Source organism: Culex pipiens, chromosome 2 (assembly GCF_016801865.2).
Source record: "Culex pipiens pallens isolate TS chromosome 2, TS_CPP_V2, whole genome shotgun sequence".
NCBI classification, from domain to species: Eukaryota; Metazoa; Arthropoda; class Insecta; order Diptera; family Culicidae; genus Culex; species Culex pipiens.
In genome coordinates, this window is record NC_068938.1 from 89,131,178 (window position 1) to 89,151,998 (window position 20,821).

The 20,821-nt window shown below is 34.1% G+C and overlaps 1 protein-coding gene across 1 annotated transcript; it reads right to left on the reverse strand.

Moving 5' to 3' along the window:
* Positions 1–7,746: 7,746 nt before the first annotated feature.
* On the reverse strand, positions 7,747–20,281 carry LOC128092651 (transcription initiation factor TFIID subunit 1-like). Its single transcript, XM_052706937.1, has 3 exons — positions 20,276–20,281; positions 15,614–16,228; positions 7,747–7,773 (listed from the first exon to the last, which is right to left on the reverse strand). Exons 1-3 carry the CDS (start codon positions 20,279–20,281, stop codon positions 7,747–7,749), a joined length of 648 nt encoding a protein of 215 aa, XP_052562897.1.
* Between the last annotated feature and the right edge of the window lie 540 nt (positions 20,282–20,821).

A 20,821-nucleotide genomic window follows, 5' to 3' on the forward strand; every position in this document is an offset into this window, starting at 1 on the left:
CATGTGCAACAATTTCCACATCACCCATGCGGGAAACCGATAATGGGGTAATTCATGCGTTCCAAACTGTCAAAATTCCAAAACGTCATTGCCAATCTTCGGTTCGCTGCTTTTGTTCGTGTTTGAAGTTTCGGGCCGAGACTCTGGCATCATTCGATCCGTCTTGGGGTCCCCTGAATCACTATCTATAAATGGTGATGTTTAGTTAAGTACTTCAAAAGTTATCTTTAAAAAACGATTTTGACCAAAGTCCGGAAGGCTGTAAAAAGGGTGTTTTTTTGTAAGAAAAACAGCCATGCTATACATTTTTAGAAAGGTATTGAAAAGACCTTTCCAACGCGTCTAAAATATTAAAGATTTGACAACCCTATCAAAAGTTATGATCACTTAAGTAAAGAAGTAAAGGAGTGAAGAAGTAAAGAAGTAAAGAAGTAAAGAAGTAAAGAAGTAAAGAAGTAAAGAAGTAAAGAAGTAAAGAAGTAAAGAAGTAAAGAAGTAAAGAAGTAAAGAAGTAAAGAAGTAAAGAAGTAAAGAAGTAAAGAAGTAAAGAAGTAAAGAAGTAAAGAAGTAAAGAAGTAAAGAAGTAAAGAAGTAAAGAAGTAAAGAAGTAAAGAAGTAAAGAAGTAAAGAAGTAAAGAAGTAAAGAAGTAAAGAAGTAAAGAAGTAAAGAAGTAAAGAAGTAAAGAAGTAAAGAAGTAAAGAAGTAAAGAAGTAAAGGAGTGAAGAAGTAAAGAAGTAAAGAAGTAAAGAAGTAAAGAAGTAAAGAAGTAAAGAAGTAAAGAAGTAAAGAAGTAAAGAAGTAAAGAAGTAAAGAAGTAAAGAAGTAAAGAAGTAAAGAAGTAAAGAAGTAAAGAAGTAAAGAAGTAAAGAAGTAAAGAAGTAAAGAAGTAAAGAAGTAAAGAAGTAAAGAAGTAAAGAAGTAAAGAAGTAAAAAAGTAAAGAAGTAAAGAAGTAAAGAAGTAAAGAAGTAAAGAAGTAAAGAAGTAAAGAAGTAAAGGAGTGAAGAAGTAAAGAAGTAAAGAAGTAAAGAAGTAAAGAAGTAAAGAAGTAAAGAAGTAAAGAAGTAAAGAAGTAAAGAAGTAAAGAAGTAAAGAAGTAAAGAAGTAAAGAAGTAAAGAAGTAAAGAAGTAAAGAAGTAAAGAAGTAAAGAAGTAAAGAAGTAAAGAAGTAAAGAAGTAAAGAAGTAAAGAAGTAAAGAAGTAAAGAAGTAAAGAAGTAAAGAAGTAAAGAAGTAAAGAAGTAAAGAAGTAAAGAAGTAAAGAAGTAAAGAAGTAAAGAAGTAAAGAAGTAAAGAAGTAAAGAAGTAAAGAAGTAAAGAAGTAAAGAAGTAAAGAAGTAAAGAAGTAAAGAAGTAAAGAAGTAAAGAAGTAAAGAAGTAAAGAAGTAAAGAAGTAAAGAAGTAAAGAAGTAAAGAAGTAAAGAAGTAAAGAAGTAAAGAAGTAAAGAAGTAAAGAAGTAAAGAAGTAAAGAAGTAAAGAAGTAAAGAAGTAAAGAAGTAAAGAAGTAAAGAAGTAAAGAAGTAAAGAAGTAAAGAAGTAAAGAAGTAAAGAAGTAAAGAAGTAAAGAAGTAAAGAAGTAAAGAAGTAAAGAAGTAAAGAAGTAAAGAAGTAAAGAAGTAAAGAAGTAAAGAAGTAAAGAAGTAAAGAAGTAAAGAAGTAAAGAAGTAAAGAAGTAAAGAAGTAAAGAAGTAAAGAAGTAAAGAAGTAAAGAAGTAAAGAAGTAAAGAAGTAAAGAAGTAAAGAAGTAAAGAAGTAAAGAAGTAAAGAAGTAAAGAAGTAAAGAAGTAAAGAAGTAAAGAAGTAAAGAAGTAAAGAAGTAAAGAAGTAAAGAAGTAAAGAAGTAAAGAAGTAAAGAAGTAAAGAAGTAAAGAAGTAAAGAAGTAAAGAAGTAAAGAAGTAAAGAAGTAAAGAAGTAAAGAAGTAAAGAAGTAAAGAAGTAAAGAAGTAAAGAAGTAAAGAAGTAAAGAAGTAAAGAAGTAAAGAAGTAAAGAAGTAAAGAAGTAAAGAAGTAAAGAAGTAAAGAAGTAAAGAAGTAAAGAAGTAAAGAAGTAAAGAAGTAAAGAAGTAAAGAAGTAAAGAAGTAAAGAAGTAAAGAAGTAAAGAAGTAAAGAAGTAAAGAAGTAAAGAAGTAAAGAAGTAAAGAAGTAAAGAAGTAAAGAAGTAAAGAAGTAAAGAAGTAAAGAAGTAAAGAAGTAAAGAAGTAAAGAAGTAAAGAAGTAAAGAAGTAGAGAAGTAAAGAAGTAAAGAAGTAAAGAAGTAAAGAAGTTTAGAACAATAAAAGGGAATAAATTAGCTGTGATCTCTCTTAAGTAAGCAAATTTTTGCTCTAGTGCAGGTCCAGACCAACTGAGATTTAAACGTTTTGCATTTAATTTAAAACTAAACATGTACCATATGGATTTCCTCAAGATTAAACGAATAATACCCAGCAATCGATCCGATTAAACTCCAGCTCTCTGCATTGCAATCATTTTCTCCACGTTCCACATCAACCACGTCGTACAATGCAGTTGTCATCGTCGTCCCACGTGCCGATATATTGCAATATGAGCCTGTGATGATACCCTACCCTCCCTCCACCTTTCTAACCTGAAGAGCACATCCGTGGGTGATATTTCGCCATTTCGAATCAGAACTCGGGTGCTGCTGCTGTGACAATTTCAATAACACGTATGAATCCTTAATAATGGGGTATTTCTTTCAGGTCCTGAAACTGATCCGCACGGGGTGGAGTTTGAAAGAAGTTGGGAGTGAAGGTGGATTGCAGCAACACCAACTAAGAAGTAAAAGGTGGTCCGGAATCAGGATCTACGGCAGCATCGGAGCTAGCAATTTCGAGTCCAACGTTTCATGTGCGACATCCAATACTGGTGGGGTAGTGTGGGGTGAAATGGGATATACTGATCAGAAAAGAATAGTTTTTGCACTGAGTTGGAAAATTATTCTTACAAAAATTAAATAGAAAAAATAGTCCAAACTCAATTTGAACCACCTTCTTCCCACAATGGCAGCATTAAAAGTTCCGATATAGTGCCGGTACATCAGGTCGTGAAGTCTTGAGCAGCAACAACAGCGAGAAGGTGAATCGCGCATACGGCTCGAATTAAGGACGTGACAATCAACCAAACCGCAGCAGCACCGTGCCGCAGCTTTTTGGCTTCGTTAGAATTACGTACCTGCATCAGGTAAGAAACAGCAACAGTTCCGCAGTGCAGCGAGAGGTGCTGGAATTTTACAGAGGGGAATTGTTGGATGAATTGTTTTTAAATGCAAAAATCTCCTCATCCTCAAGTATTTTTTTACATAAACTACTTAAAGTAGCCATAACCTATCAAAATGTATATGTTATGTGATTTTCAATTACAAATTTTTCAACAAATTTGTACATTAAAAAAAATTGTAACAAAAAAAGTACAGAAACATTCCGAAACTTAAATCAAATGCTAAACAACTTCCGCAATCCACAACAAGAATACATGACCTCAGCTTTGAAGTAAAGTTGTAAAATTACAAACGCAACACGCTCTTCAAAACTTAAAGTGTCCCCTACAAGTTTTAAATCTCTTCATTCAAAGACATTTTCACACACACACACACGTCCCTCCCTCTCCCACCCCTCCTCCCGAGGAAACCCTGCGCACTAATTTGATAACATTCGTCTTCTCATTAATGAACACTTGAAGACGACTTGGACTTGCTGCTGCTGCTGCTCATAATTCAATTAGAAGATGGGTGGAGGGCCGGAATTAATGAATCCTTAATTAGAAGAAAGCAAGCATGGGAAAAAAGATCTACTTTGTTCCGAGAGTCGCTGGGAGTGGGGCCATGACCCCCTGGAGCTCATCAGAGACTATGATGGGTCCCGAGGGTGGGAGGAGAGATGCATATAAATAACACCCCCACCCCCTTTTCCGGTTGAATCGTGTTAGCATGTAATCTTAGCCTTAGGGCGGGAAATCAAACAAATGGGTGCCAAAGTTCACGGTTTGTCAGGGGTTTTTTTTCTCGTCGCAAGTCAAGCAGTTCAGCAATTATGGTGAAAAGATGGCCGACTCATCAAGGCACATCATTTCCCCCGGGCTATCACGGTGTCCGATTCTTTGTCACTCCAAAACCTCTTTCAACCCCACCTATAGTTTGTGAGAAGGTCTCTGGGAAAGCAATTCTTCATCAAAACCGGAAATAGGTTTTATTATCATTTTTTAGCTGGCTCAAACTTTTTGGGGGCCTTCCCTATGACCAATGAGGCCATTTTGTTTTATTAGTTCACCCATACAATTTTGACAGTTGTCTATACAAAAATAATACGTAAATATTCGAAAATTTGTATCTTTTGAATGAATTTCTGATCGGTTTGGTGTCTAGCAAAAAGTTGTAGATATTGAAGAGGACTATTCTGAAATCAAAATCGGTACAGGGGAAACACATATTTTTTACAAAAAATTATTTTCGTTTTTTTTAAATTATATTTTCAATTCAATTCAATTCAGTTTTTATTCAGTAGATAATCAATTTACAATGTGTTTAACTATTAAGCATACTAGAGTTTTGGAGGTCCTTTCAGCTATGTGTTGATATACTTTGTCTAGTGACACAATTGTTCATTACTAAAGGGCTAATCAAAGGTAGGAAAAAGTTTAAAAAAAACCTACACAATTACTAAAGAGACGGGATAGTAAGAGGAAAACTTAAAGCTAGATCACAGAATGATTTTGTCTTTTGACGTCGAAGAACAGCGCTGCACGAGGCAGCTTATCCATTGTACACGAATTTAATCATGAGCTCTCCCAGAGCCATGAACTGTTCTGCCTTGTTACGGCAGGCACGAAAACGGGTTAACATTTCCCCCGCGAGAGCGAAAAACTCTGGCAGGGTAAAGAGGTCAAATCCGGACACCGCTGCTTGTTCCGGAACCGTACCACCGCTCGCCGCGGTCACGCTTGCGTAAGAACCTCCCCAGCCGGGAGGAAACGCTGGAATATTCCGGTCAGCCGCGCCTTGTCCAGCTGCAGGAACGGTTGGTCTTGATCTCGGAGGTGGCCGGGTCGCTGGATGCTTCTTTTTCTTCTTAGCCTGCTCCTCGAGGTAGGCCTTTCTCGCGGCACAGCCGCGGAAGTTTGCTGTATGGTTGCCATCGCAGTTCGCGCACTTGACACGAGACCGTTGCTGCTGAGCGTCGCTTTCACTCAGCCTTGCTTTCTGGGGAAGTTTGCACTTCTCCGTGAAATGCATTTCACCGCACTTAACGCAGCGCGATTGGAGGTTGCAGTTTCTTGAGCCGTGGCCGAATTGCTGGCAACGGTGGCATTGGGCTGCGTCCGTCGAGTTCTTAGAAAAGTACCTCCAAGTCACCCAAAAGCCATCCAACGTTTTTATCCGCCGGAGGTCCTGAAGCTTGACGGTACCACGGTCGAAGTAGAGAAGGTACAGCACGTGGGTACCCGTCACCGTGGTCGTTCTTGAGAGCACCTTGATGTCCCGGGGGTGAACTTTAGCGTCGGCAAGGTGTCCAGCCAGTTGGTCCACTGGCCGATCCATATAGCCTTGCAGAACTATTTTTGTCGGAACTGTTTCAGCCGGGTCAAATGTAAAGTACTTCACGTTGTGTGTTTTGAGGACCATTAACACTTTATCATAATTAGCCCTTTGCAACGTGATCACTTGTACATTCCTCTTACCAATCTTCAAACAGTAAATTTGTCCCTCCAGTAGCTCATCCACACGATCAGCTAATGTGTCGACGACAAATATCGGCGGAGGTCTTCTTCCCTTCGCCGCAGTTTTGCTGTTGGTTGTTTTCTTCGACCCGCGTGCTGGATCGTCGTCGTCGTCACTACTGCTGGTGCTGCAGTCGTCTTCATTGTCCTCATCATCACCACTCAGCGGCTCGAACTCGTTGCGTGTGGGGACGGGGGTGACGGAGGGGACGCCGGAGGCCTGCCGGCCTGCCTTAGCTGTTTTCACACGTAGCTGGTACGGGCTGCGATAGTGTGGATGCAGCTTTGTTTTGTCAATGCCTTCCAACGCTGTCGCCGCGGTGGAAGGCTTGATTTGACTATTGGCCGGATTGTTTTTAGTAATCCGGCCAGGAGACGGGTTCCGCGAGGTCCCCGGTGCTGCACTCGAGTTGCCATGCCTAGCGCCACGCTTGGGCATCTCCGGGCGGCAAGTTCGCGAAGAAACACTTCACCCGCGGCGTGAAAATCTCGAAAATTATACGGAGCACTAAAACTTTGTTATGGCTGGCTCCAACGTAGGTAGCCCGATGAAAAAATAAATTATATTTTATTTGATTAAGGGGGCATAAAAACGCAACTTTTCAGATATAGAACTAAATGGACAAAAATTGTACCGACACCTTGTGATTTAAAAAATAAATATTTTGCGAAACAATATAAATTTTACTCGGCAAAATAGTTTGACTTCAGTTTTTAACGTAAAATCAAATGAGCAATCAAAATTACCCTACCGATTGTTTAATAAAGTACACCATTTACATGATAAAAGTCTGTTTTTCCAAAATAAATGCTATTCAAAAGGTTGATAAAATTTCAAATTTCCATAAAATTGCCAAAGAGGCATTGAAGATTCGACCTGCGGTTGCTGAAAAATTAGCATTAGCATTAGCATTTTAGGACGCCCTATCCACGGATGGCTCCACAACGCTTATCCCTCTGTTTGGTGTGGTTGTATTAGACCCTCATCCGGAACAATAATCCAACACGGGAGATACCATGCCTTCATCTTTTGATGAGTGTGTAATTCTACCCAGGGCATAGGGGGAATGTTAGTAAACACCTATCTAAAGTGCGCAAGGATCCCTGCGTCACCGTAGTGGTATAGATGTTTGTAGGGTGGTTTTGGACTCAATGTTAGTAAGAAAGGTAGTACCCTAGGATATACCTCAAGAGGTATTACGGGTGAGTAATAAGTGTTTAACTGTTTGTGAATTGTGCAATATCTGCATAAACATATGAAAATTAAACTCAAACAGCCGGCTGTAGAGTGAAATTGACTATTTATTGTGTAAATTTTAATAAATTATTTTATACGTAGAAAACTATTTTTAACTAATAATTTACTGATGATATATTTAGTTTAGGCTTGCTTATTAGTTTTTGTAGAGTTTTCATTTAACGTTTACTGTATTTTAATTTAGTTTCGAAAATCAGCTGGAATAATTATTGTTTTGATATGTTTTAAACGAGAATTATATTATATCGAGAAAACGACCGACGTAGATTTCACGAACACGTACATGCTGCTGTTGAGGCCACTTTCGTTTATTTATTTTAAGTTTTAAATTATTTAAGATCTTAGGCAGGCGGCTGCGGAAAGATAACCCAAAATTTAATTTATCCAAGAAATTCATATTGTTGAACAAATCCGAGATTCATAATATGCAATAGAACTTATAAAGAACTATCGATCGCAGAAAAAAGCAAAATCCAGAACAAATTGAAAACTATTCGAGTTTTGAAACTTATTGGAGCAGTATTTAACAACATATTGAAAACCGTACTCTACCGAATCTTCTCCCGTTCATTCCAATCTCACTCACACACGCGCAAAGGAAACATCATGAAACGAACTCACCAAATTCAGGCTGCGAACTATTCCGGTGAGATGTCGGCTTCTGTATCGGTATCTCTTAACCAGCAAGAAAACGAATGCAGTCTCCAGCCTTTCCAATGGCAACAACTTCCTCCATGTTTCCATTTTACTGCACCATTCTCAGTCCAAACCGTCACTTCAAAGCTCTCACCTGCGGTTGCTGAAAAATAGTGCATAAAAGAAAAAAGAAACAAGAAAATTGAAGTTTTTAAAGTCTCATCTAAACAGCATTTAAAATTCTTATACTAATATCTCAGCAACAAATGTTCAAAATTTTAACATTTCGATGCCTCTGTGCTCTTTTATGCTAATTAGATAGGAAAACCAACAAGCTTAGTATAAGAGAACACAGAAGCATCAATTTGTGAAATTTTCTAATCCATTTGAAAAAAAAAATCTTTATAATTTTGGAATCAAGACTAACATTTCAAAAAGTTCAAATATTCAATAATACACTTCTCTGAAATGTAAGAGTTGCTTACAAAATCCTCAAAATAGTTTTTTAAGGATGAGAAATTTCACAAATTATTCATTTTTAAACATTGAAAATAGGCCCGTCAAATTCTGAGATATTGGTATTAGCAAATAAAATGCTAAATGACTTAAAAAATATAAATTTTATTCAACAATCGGAGGTCCAATCTTTTATGACTCTTAGGCAATTTGATTGGAAGTTTTCTCAAGTTTTCTAGAAAAATATTTTCAAGAATGAACCATCATTTACCTTAAATAAATATCAGCTCTAGACGGGCTTCGTTTTATAAAATCGCCAAAAATACATTTTTTCAACCTATTTTTGATCTTTAAAAAGCTTTGTAATTTAAGGAAGTTTTAGGGTTGGAAGCTGTGCTTGTATTATGTGGCTCGTCCAATGTTTTTGAAAATGTAATTTTTCCAGGTGTAAACTTTGGCAGTGTTTTTTAATTACATTTCCTATATTTTAAGTAAAAAGAAGTATGCAGTAATTATTGTAGTGTCTCAGACTATGGCTTTACGCATTTTTTTTTACAATTTTAATGATAATGGTGCCATTTTTAAGCAGAAAATGTGAAAAACAGGCAAAAAAATTAAAAGTGACTTTAAAAACATGAAAAAATTGATAGGCAAAATGTAATGATCCCTAGTAACATTTTTAAACTTACAGGTTTTATCATGGTTCTGAAAACCCTCATACGGCTTAAATAGGCTTTTATGGCCTACTTGAAACCTAAAATGCTACTAGGGAGGTGGTAGAATGTACTATTATTGTACCAAAAATAAACATGAACTAAACAAGATAAATGTAAATTAAAATACTAAAAGTGAAACAAGAAAAACATAAAACAAGTGAAGTAAAGTTTTTCGTAGAACAAAAGTTGCTCAAAATGACTTCCTAAACACGGAAAAAAATCGAAAGAAAATTGGGCAATTGAGGGTTAAACTTTAAGTGGTTATGTCTTGAGAACAGTGCGCTCTATTAAAAAAATGTGAAGTTCTTTTCGATGTCAATTTTGATTTTTAATTTAAAACTAAAATTTAAATTTTTCAAATATATTTTTTTTTAATCCCGAGCAGACGGAAATAACTTGCGAAGGTCAGTTTTTGATATTGTGAGAAGATCGAAATATGTTATTGGGATGATCGGATTAGTTGTTAAAATAACAAAAATCAATAACAAAGATTTGTTCGAAGAATAACTTAAACTGTTATTATGTTGTTATTACAATAACAAACCAATAACACAGAAGGAATCATGAAAGAATAACAAGATTTGTTATTTTGTGCGGAGAGGTGGAGCAGCATAATAACAAAAAATGCTATTAAACTGGTATGTCTCCATAACAAAAAAAGTTATTGTTTTGGTTTATTTGTAATTTGCAAATAAACCTGCAGTTGCCATAACTCCTCTGTACTAGTCAGGGCTGCAGAGTCGGGTACCTCCAAGCGACTTTGAATCCATACTTTGAAGACAACTCCGACTCTGGATGCAGGATATGACGTCAACGACGACTTCAGCTCTCCAAAAATACCCGACTTCACAGATTCCGACTCCGAGTAAAAGTTGCTGAAAATTCGCTGAATCCGATGCAGTCTCCGAGGTCTCACTCCAGCTCGAACTTCAACGTCAGCTCCGACTTCCTCGCTCTGTGAAAATAATAACAGTTTTTGTTATTCACACTTCAAAAATTCTCATTAAATAAATCAATTCCGTTAGGGAATATAACAAAATTAAAAAAAAGAACTCCATAAAGTTAATTTTATCGGATTAATTTTAGCTTGAAACCCCATTTCATGGTGAAATAAATGACCCCGATGAAATAGGTCAAAATTATTTTAATAGTTCTATCCAATTATTGTAAAATCCCTTAGGGGTTATATCAAATAATTAAAAAATCAACTTTCAAAATTTCAACTTTTTAGAATAATTTTAGCTTAAGGACCCCACTTCATGGCCAAAATAATGAGCCTGACGAAATTGGTCAAAATTATCCCATAGTTCTAGCCAATTTTAGCAAAGTCCCTAAGGGGGTATATCAAATAATAAAAAAAAAATCAACTTTCAAAATTTCAACTTTTTAGAATAATTTTAGCTTAAGGACCCCATTTCATGGCCAAAATAATGACCCTGACGAAATTGGTCAAAATTATCCCATAGTTCTAACCATTTTAAACAAAGTCCTTTAGGGGGTATATCAAATAATTAAAAAAATCAACTTTCAAAATTTCAACTTTTTAGAATAATTTTAGCTTAAGGACCCCATTTCATGGCCAAAATAATGACCCTGACGAAATTGGTCAAAATTATCCCATAGTTCTAGCCAATTTTAGCAAAGTCCTTTAGGGGGTATATCAAATAATTAAAAAAATCAACTTTCAAAATTTCAACTTTTTAGAATAATTTTAGCTTAAGGACCCCATTTCATGACCAAAATAATGACCCCGACGAAATTAGACAAAATTATCCCAAAGATCTAAACATATTTAACAAAAGAAAAAATAATAACAGATTGTGTTATGGACACTTAGAAACTTTTCCATTTGTGCGATTTATAGTAATTTTATTTCTTAGTCAGTGTACCGAACGAATAACAAATCTTGTTATTAGGAGAGTTTTTGAAATGTATAACATTTCCTCTTATTAGCGTTTTATTAAACATTTTCAATATAATATCACTTCAATACCAAATTTTGTTATTTTATCAGAAACTGTTATTATTTTTTCTTCTTGAAGTTGATCTTCAGGATAAAATAATAACACTTTTTGTTATTTTAACAGGATTTGTTATTGAATTATTATTAATTTTGTTATTACCGTCTGCCCGGGATAACAAAATCATTATTTGGCATTTTTCGAGACGAGATTTGCCTGATCACGCCTTCTATCGGATGGGGAAGTAAAACGTCGGTCCATTTGCGTAAAAGAGGTTTTGAGTGACTTACCACACATAACCTTCGGACGCCTAGAAATGAGCAGAAACTTGCAACAGAGACTACAAAAGACCCGGGGGTCGTTAAAGTGGATTGCTTTGCTTTTTTTGCATTATATGGCGATAATTTTTTTGTCCATACTTTTCTATGGCTCAAAAGTTGCGGTTACTTACCCTAAAATATATCAAAACATTAAAAAAATTTGAAAATTGTTTTTTTGTTGCAAAAGTAAGTTTAAAAATTTGGCAAAATTAGACATCTGAGCCAAATTTGAGTCAAATCGGTTAATGTTAAGGAGTCGCAAATTGGTGTTGAAGTTTGCTAGGACATTTTTGAAAAATTATATGTAGAAAGACAAAAACTTCGATTCTTCCCGGAAGATAGTGTAATTTGGATCAAGTGGGAGATTCTGTTGTGAAATTCAACGGTCTGCATTTTTGTTGAAGAGGGCAAAGCGATCCAAGTTGATCCTTAAAAGTTATTAGCAATTTAAAGAAGACGATTTTGTATAAAAGGATTTTTTTCACCAAATTTAAAGATCTATACTGCCCATGTTCGCATAAATGTCCCATATGCAAAAACAGCAAACTGAGAAAAACGCATTTGAAGTTTGTCCCACACATAAGGCTACGTGTTAAGTTTTCACGAAAAAACTGGATTTCCTCTCGATTTCTAGAACAAAGTACTGGATGTTATAGGCTCTTTAGAAAGAGCACACGATTTTGAATCAAACTGCATCAATAACTCAAAAGTGATGAAAATGCATATGGGACATTTATGCGATCATGGGCAGTATAGTGACCCCTGAACCTTACTCGATTTTACTCGGCTCTCTAAAGTTTGAGCCAAACAAAAAAAAAATGCAGAAAATTAAAAATGCGTGAAATCAGCCGATTTTGTAGAGAGTTGCTCTACTGATTTATTTTTGAAAGACAATTTTGAATAAAACTCTCATGGTTAAGAAGTAGTTTAACTATTTTTTTTTGCTGAATTCAAGATGACGATTATAACTGTTCTATTTAAAAAATATACTGGTTGGATTAATGTTTGAGACAAATCGTCAAAAAAGAATTCAAAACAAACAAAAAGAATTATTGATAAAAAAATTTAAGATGTTTATCGAAATTCATACAACTTGGCAACAATCAATTATTTTGATATTTTTGCCCAAGTCAAATACAGACTATATTTTTAAGTTTATGTCGTAGTTCGTATGCATTGAATCATAAAAATGAAAAAAATAAGAATAGAGGTTGTAAAATTCATTTGAAAAATAAAACCTTATAGATCAGACAAAATATAAAAAATATAAGAAAACAAAACAAAAACAGGTTGAAAATAAAACAAGAGGAGTATTAAATATGTTTTATAGATGAATACGTGCTTTTGTATGTTTAAATAACAAAAAAATAGAAGAAAAACCGTCTTGCTCAACCCCAGAGAGTCCTCTTCCATCCCTTAGACAGCATATGAACCTTAGGCCTTGAATGAATAGACCTTATTTCACAGTTTGCTCTCTTAATTAAGACGAAACACTGAAAACATTTTAATTTCAACTTAATTGCACAATCAAGAACTGGTAGGTACATAACGATAATGATCATCGTCAGCCGAAGGGACAAGAAGGGAGGGACTGAAAAGGACACCGAAAGGACATCACGAGAAAGAATGCCCCGTTTGGACTAGTGTGTGTGTGCGAGTGTGTGTAATTAGTAGTGTCTGGGGTCGAGGGTTGAGCTTGTCGAACAGTAGTCCGGATAGCAAATGTCCAATCCTGGAGATCTGGGCGAAATTTATTACATTAGAAAAGGAAAACTTTGTTCCTGGAGGTCGTTGGGCTCTGAACAAAGGGGAATAGCTTGAGTGAGGGAGTAAAATGGACTCAAAAGTGGGTTCAGTCATTTGGCGGGGTGTCACCTTGCCTCTAATTTCTTGGAATCAGGACTAATGAGGTATCCATTATAGTTGATTAAAATGGGTAGAACGCACACAAAGGCTGTTTCAAGAATTTTTATGGTGGAACACTGCTATCTAAGAGTGATTCAATAATACCAGGGATAATTATTTTTGAAAATAGATATAAAGACATAATTATATCAATACCAAAGCAGTTCAAGTTTCATACAAACTCATTTTTCCATGAGAAAAACATGTAATAAAAATCAATCAGCAGCAGTTGGCATTCATATCACAAAACAAACAAAACACATATTTCTGAACGATAATGCATAAATTGTCCATGAATGTATTGTCAACATCAAGCAATGCAAACGAAATAAATCGTCGCTACAACAAGGACAAATCCTCTGCTAAGCATCACTCCCGTTCCATCCCTTCTGTTGAGGCTTTATTTTCGCCAGGGAAAAAAAGGCACGATCTCACCAGGTTTGTACCCACAAATCCTCTGAAAATAAAACAAAATAAAAAAGTACGGAGAAAAAAACCAAGAGCAAACAAAACAACATTTTTGAAGACTAAAAAAGGGATAAATTCGGGAAAGGAAGGGGGACAAGGAAAGCAACGAGAAGAGTTTTCCCACTTGATTTATCCCATCTGTCTCACCCTTTCCGTACAGGGGGTAGGGGGAGAGGGGGTGCGCATAACGGAGTCTATATGTGGACAAATATTTTCCCAAGGAATTCGCCCTGTCTTGAAAAAAAAAACAAAACCCTCCCAAAAAAGAGAGGGAACCTGCCAGGGGAAGAAAATCAAGTCAGGTCATAGCTCAGAGTATCATCATTCTGCGACGCAGTGTACCTAGATGGGACGTAGTTTGCTGGAGAAAGAGCAATCCATTCAAAATAGCGGATTTTTTTGCTAATATCTTTCTCAATTTCCTTACAAAACAATAGGATCAAAAACTAAAAACTAGAAACTAAAAACTAAAAACTAAAAACTAAAAACTAAAAACTAAAAACTAAAAACTAAAAACTAAAAACTAAAAACTAAAAACTAAAAACTAAAAACTAAAAACTAAAAACTAAAAACTAAAAACTAAAAAACTAAAAACTAAAAACTAAAAACTAAAAAACTAAAAACTAAAAACTAAAAACTAAAAACTAAAAACTAAAAACTAAAAACTAAAAACTAAAAACTAAAAACTAAAAACTAAAAACTAAAAACTAAAAACTAAAAACTAAAAACTAAAAACTAAAAACTAAAAACTAAAAACTAAAAAACTAAAAACTAAAAACTAAAAACTAAAAACTAAAAACTAAAAACTAAAAACTAAAAACTAAAAACTAAAAACTAAAAACTAAAAACTAAAAACTAAAAACTAAAAACTAAAAACTAAAAACTAAAAACTAAAAACTAAAAACTAAAAACTAAAAACTAAAAACTTAAAACTAAAAACTAAAAACTAAAAACTAAAAACTAAAAACTAAAAACTAAAAACTAAAAACTAAAAACTAAAAACTAAAAACTAAAAACTAAAAACTAAAAACTAAAAACTAAAAACTAAAAACTAAAAACTAAAAACTAATAACTAAAAACTAAAAACTAAAAACTAAAAACTAAAAACTAAAAACTAAAAACTAAAAACTAAAAACTAAAAACTAAAAACTAAAAACTAAAACTAAAAACTAAAAACTAAAAACTAAAAACTAAAAACTAAAAACTAAAAACTAAAAACTAAAAACTAAAAACTAAAAACTAAAAACTAAAAACTAAAAACTAAAAACTAAAAACTAAAAACTAAAAACTAAAAACTAAAAACTAAAAACTAAAAACTAAAAACTAAAAACTAAAAACTAAAAACTAAAAACTAAAAACTAAAAACTAAAAACTAAAAACTAAAAACTAAAAACTAAAAACTAAAAACTAAAAACTAAAAACTAATAACTAAAAACTAAAAACTAAAAACTAAAAACTAAAAACTAAAAACTAAAAACTAAAAACTAAAAACTAAAAACTAAAAACTAAAAACTAAAAACTAAAAACTAAAAACTAAAAACTAAAAACTAAAAACTAAAAACTAAAAACTAAAAACTAAAAACTAAAAACTAAAAACTAAAAACTAAAAACTGAAAACTAAAAACTAAAAACTAAAAACTAAAAACTAAAAACTAAAAACTAAAAACTAAAAACTAAAAACTAAAAACTAAAAACTAAAAACTAAAAACTAAAAACTAAAAACTAAAAACTAAAAACTAAAAACTAACAACTAAAAACTAAAAACTAAAAACTAAAAACTAAAAACTAAAAACTAAAAACTAAAAACTAAAAACTAAAAACTAAAAACTAAAAACTAAAAACTAAAAACTAAAAACTAAAAACTAAAAACTAAAAAATAAAAACTAAAAACTAAAAACTAAAAACTAAAAACTAAAAACTAAAAACTAAAAACTAAAAACTAAAAACTAAAAACTAAAAACTAAAAACTAAAAACTAAAAACTAAAAACTAAAAACTAAAAACTAAAAACTAAAAACTAAAAACTAAAAACTAAAAACTAAAAACTAAAAACTAAAAACTAAAAACTAAAAACTAAAAGTTTTTACAAGCAAGTTTTGATTTTGATTTTGTTCTTGTGTTCTTGTGTTCTTGTGTACTTGTGTTCTTGTGTTCTTGTGTACTTGTGTACTTGTGTACTTGTGTACTTGTGTTCTTGTGTTCTTGTGTTCTTGTGTTCTTGTGTTCTTGTGTTCTTGTGTTCTTGTGTTCTTGTGTTCTTGTGTTCTTGTGTTCTTGTGTTCTTGTGTTCTTGTGTTCTTGTGTTCTTGTGTTCTTGTGTTCTTGTGTTCTTGTGTTCTTGTGTTCTTGTGTTCTTGTGTTCTTGTGTTCTTGTGTTCTTGTGTTCTTGTGTTCTTGTGTTCTTGTGTTCTTGTGTTCTTGTGTTCTTGTGTTCTTGTGTTCTTGTGTTCTTGTGTTCTTGTGTTCTTGTGTTCTTGTGTTCTTGTGTTCTTGTGTTCTTGTGTTCTTGTGTTCTTGTGTTCTTGTGTTCTTGTGTTCTTGTGTTCTTGTGTTCTTGTGTTCTTGTGTTCTTGTGTTCTTGTGTTCTTGTGTTCTTGTGTTCTTGTGTTCTTGTGTTCTTGTGTTCTTGTGTTCTTGTGTTCTTGTGTTCTTGTGTTCGTGTGTTCTTGTGTTCTTGTGTTCTTGTGTTCTTGTGTTCTTGTGTTCTTGTGTTCTTGTGTTCGTGTGTTCGTGTGTTCGTGTGTTCGTGTGTTCGTGTGTTCGTGTGTTCTTGTGTTCTTGTGTTCTTGAGTTCTTGAGTTCTTGTGTTCTTGTGTTCTTGTGTTCTTGTGTTCTTGTGTTCTTGTGTTCTTGTGTTCTTGTGTTCTTGTGTTCTTGTGTTCTTGTGTTCTTGTGTTCTTGTGTTCTTGTGTTCTTGTGTTCTTGTGTTCTTGTGTTCTTGTGTTCTTGTGTTCTTGTTTTTGTTTTTGTTTTTGTTTTTGTTTTTGTTTTTGTTTTTGTTTTTGTTTTTGTTTTTGTTTTTGTTTTTGTTTTTGTTTTTGTTTTTGTTTTTGTTTTTGTTTTTGTTTTTGTTTTTGTTTTTGTTTTTGTTTTTGTTTTTGTTTTTGTTTTTGTTTTTGTTTTTGTTTTTGTTTTTGTTTTTGTTTTTGTTTTTGTTTTTGTTTTTGTTTTTGTTTTTGTTTTTGTTTTTGTTTTTGTTTTTGTTTTTGATACCTTTTAATGAATTTTAACAGCTTTATTTTGAAAAAATGTAGACAAACAATCGTCAAGCTACATGGAATCGTCCGCAAAGAAAGCAGCCCTCCCCCCAAAGTTTGCCATATCTTCGGCGAGCCAGCCAATCCAAACACCGTGGCATGCGAGACATGATTTGCATATGATTTTGGGTCGACAAATGGTTCCAGGATGTGACATATTTTCATGTTTCTTTCGGTGAAGCCTTTGGGCGATGAGGGAATTCCCTGGTTTTTATTCTTTTTATTTTTCTTTCTTTGGATTCAGAGTTTCCTTCGAAGAAGGTATGGTCTGGAATCTTTTCGATCTTTCTCCCTGGTTGAGGGAGGGGATGATGTTTGTTTGCAAAATTTGGGTGATTTTGTTTGTTTTGAGAGTTTTTTCATCTTTTTGAGGTTAGTTAAATGTTTTGAAAGTGTTGATTTTCTGTTGATTTATGGATCAACAGTTTGGTTTGATTAGTATAATGGAAAATTAAATCAATTTATTCATTTTTTCTTTCACGAATTTTCAGGAATTTAAATTTAATTTGACCTTTGATACCCTTGCAAATGCAAATTCATGTCATTTAAGTCCTTTCAAAGAGTTTGATTTAATTAAATTGAAAATAATATTGCAACCAGGCAGATTTGATAGCACTTTACGGCCCATCATCAAATTTTAATCACATATAATGGACGATCGATCGATAAAAGTGTAAAATGCATTATTTGGAATTTATCCAATCCAACCCCCTCCAACACCCTAGTCACTTATCATACCCACAAATTCCCAAAATTAGCTCCACTCATCCAAATCAATATGTGCAGCGCTAGCGGCATCGTCACTACCGTGATGGTTGTCGTCTCTGGTTGGGTTAGCTGCTGCCACCACACTTCACAGCTGTTTGGTTTTCAATAAATTAGCGTAAATGTGCAAGTTGGTTCCGCAAATATTTGTCTCTAATTATGCAGAATATATATGGAGGCGAATGCTGCCCTGGGAAGCTATTGCTAACTAGTTAGAAATTTTCGGAAACGTTTTCAGTGAGTGTTGGAAATAATTTAATTAATTGGAAAAATAACCACAAACAAGCAAATTTTTGAATATTTGTTACACTCAAAACCGCAATTTTTAATGTTTCGTTGCAAATTTATGCAACATTTTGCCACTTCGTCGTTGTCGTTCGTTCGATGCCCATCTGCTCCAACCTTCCATCGGATGTGGAAGTAACACGTCGGTCCCGGCCTTGGTTGTTGTTAGGTCGTTAAGTCATTCCAGGTGTGGGAGTCGTCTCCCTGCTATAAAGACAAACAACACACCAAACCAAGCCTGCTCCGGTGGGATCGCTGGCGGCCGTTATACTCGCAATCCAAAGGTCGTCAGTTCGAACCCTGGGGTGGAAGGTTCCTTGGAGTAGAAAGAGGTTTGGGTGCCCTCCCCATTCAAGCCTTCGGACTCCTTGGTTCGAGCAGAAACTTGCAATAGAGACCACAAAAGACCTGGGGGTCGTGAAAGTGGATGGTTTGATTTTTTCGTTGTCGTGCTATTTTGTCGCATGTGCATTTTTGACCAAATTGAGTAAAGAACTTCATTTTGAGCAGCTCCCAATGCCTCAGCTTTTGACTTTTACAGGCCCCCAAAATTCGATTTCAATCCTGAGATATTAAATAATAACCGAAAAAAACTTCGTGCATTGTTGTCACTCTACATATAAAAGAAGTTTCAATCATTTCGTTCTATCTTGTCACTCCCTGAAAATTGATGTGGGTAATTCTCTACCAACTCACACGAAATCGAGAAAAGTTGCCCCGACCCCTCTTCGATTTGCATGAAACTTTGTCCTAAGGGGTAACTTTTGTCCCTGATCACGAATCCGAGGTCCGGTTTTTGATATCTCGTGACGGAGGGGCGGTACGACCCCTTTCATTTTTGAACAAGCGAAAAAAGAGGTGTTTTTCAATAATTTGCAGCCTGAAACGGAGATGAAATAGAAATTTGGTGTCAAAGAGACTTTTATGTAAAATTGGACGCTCAATTTGATGGCGTTTTTCAAAACTCTGCCATTTTCCGTTACTCAACTGTAAAAATGTTTGAAACAAGTCATTTTAAGGGAAATTTAATGTACTTTTCGCATCTACATTAACCCAGATGGGTCATATTTTCATTGAAAACAAAAAAAAATCATTTTAAAATGTTGTGTTTTTTTCAATTTTTGCAGGGTTATTTTTTTAGAGTGTAACAATGTTCTACAAAGTGGTAGAATTGACAATTACAAAAAAAATGATATATAAACATAAAAAATTTGCAAAATGGCTTTCTTTAAGAAAGGAAATGCATTGAATGTTTTACCCTATTAAAAAAAATACAGGGAAAAGTCGATTTGCGAAAACGTAGAGAAATAATATGTAAAAATACATTTTGTTACAAATAAAATAAATCATTTTATTTTCTAATTCATTTGAGCCTTCCTAATCAGATATCATATGCTTAGCTGCTTTACTTATGAAAACAGGTTATGTATTTTATCTTTGTTTTGTATGATTTTTTCTCTTTTTCAATCCAAGCGAATTAAAAAATCATATTTTATTAAAGTATACAGTATCTTAAAAAAGTATTTACACCCCTTGGGCATTATGCACAATTTGTGATAAAACATGTAAACAATTTAAAGTTTGACAGGAACCTAGAACTAAGTTTTGTTCAGAAACTCATGCTGAACATTTGGCTACAAAAAGCTCATGAAAAGGTGATTTCTTTAAAAAGTTCTATAACAAATAATATTACAAAAATCAAAAAAGGTGCAAAACAAGTTTGTACACCTTACGAAAAATTTACATAGAAAAGTTATTTGTTGACAAATCACCATAAATTCTGTCTCCCAACTTCAAATAGGCATCCTCGACTGATTAAAAAAAATATTTGGATTGAATATAAAGTTTACTAACTACTTAGTATAAAAGTTAATATAACTCTGTAAAATCTTAACTTAATTTTCAAACTTTTAATTTAACTAAATGTCAATATATTACCAAAAACGAAACTATTGGCACTACGCCCCCCGGGGCATGGCCTTCCTCTAACGTGGGATTTCTGCTCCAGCGCCTCTGACGAGACAGGAGAAACCGGGACCGACATTTTACTTCACCATCCGATAGAAGCTCAGTGGATAAGGCGGGAATCGAACCCGCGTCTCATAGCATCATCGGGATCGGCAGCCGAAGCCGCTACCCCTGCGCCACGAGACCCACAAAGAATTGCTAAATAAACATTTTGGAGTGTGTATAACACCGTTTTGAGGGTCTCTGTATCGATAGAAAAGATTTTTCGTTGGAATTTCGTACCAACTCGGAATTACGTCGTCGGAAAATACGCCGGCATCCGAACCGGTCCACGATTCACAAGTAAACCTTTATGGCATCAGAAAGGGCATAAAATTTCCGATCTTTTGATACCCAAACATCTAGGTTTTCTATAAAACCAATGCCACATAGGTTGATTTGTGAATCGTTGTGGGATGTAAATTCTTTTTTACTGTTTGAATATGAACCACCCTAGATCATTCAGGATCACCCTAGTTGACATAAAAATCGGGTTGAACCACGTTCACCCACAAGCCAAACTTACCTGCATTTGAGCTCATTAAGAGCAGTGTTTATACTGATTATCTTCATGTATTTTTTTGCATTGAGCATGGTACTTGTCCCGCCCGTGTGGATCAATCGGACCGCGCACTGGACTCACAATCCAGAGGTCGACGGTTCGAATCCCGCGGCGGGCGCTCTAAAATTCTTTGTGTAAATATGGGTATTCGGCGCCGTCGCTCCGTGCCATACTTTCATACACTTAGGAGCCCAGGGCGGCGAAGTCCTTGTAGATAAAAAGGAAGACACTAGTGGTTGGTACTAGCAATGGTGGCCGACAGCTATAAAGTCAACTTCGTTTTTTTATGGTACTAAATCTTATTTTTTGTTACCTCCTCGAAAAAATACAAACATTTGAAAAAGGCCTATTAAAAAGCATAAAAACGCTGTAACTTTTTACCAAAATAACCTAGCTACTCAGTTCACATATCAAATTAAGTGTATTTTATGCTCTAAATATACCCTGAAGACACCAAAATTGCCAAAAATAATACAAAAAAGATACGCAATAAAAACACTTTATTGATGA

Bases quoted from the DNA above. Each gene is read 5' to 3' on its own strand.
- LOC128092651 (XM_052706937.1), bottom strand. The intron at 7,774-15,613 runs GTACACAAGTAC...ACTATTTTTCAG, and splicing joins ACAAGAACACAAGTACACAA to CAACCGCAGGTGAGAGCTTT.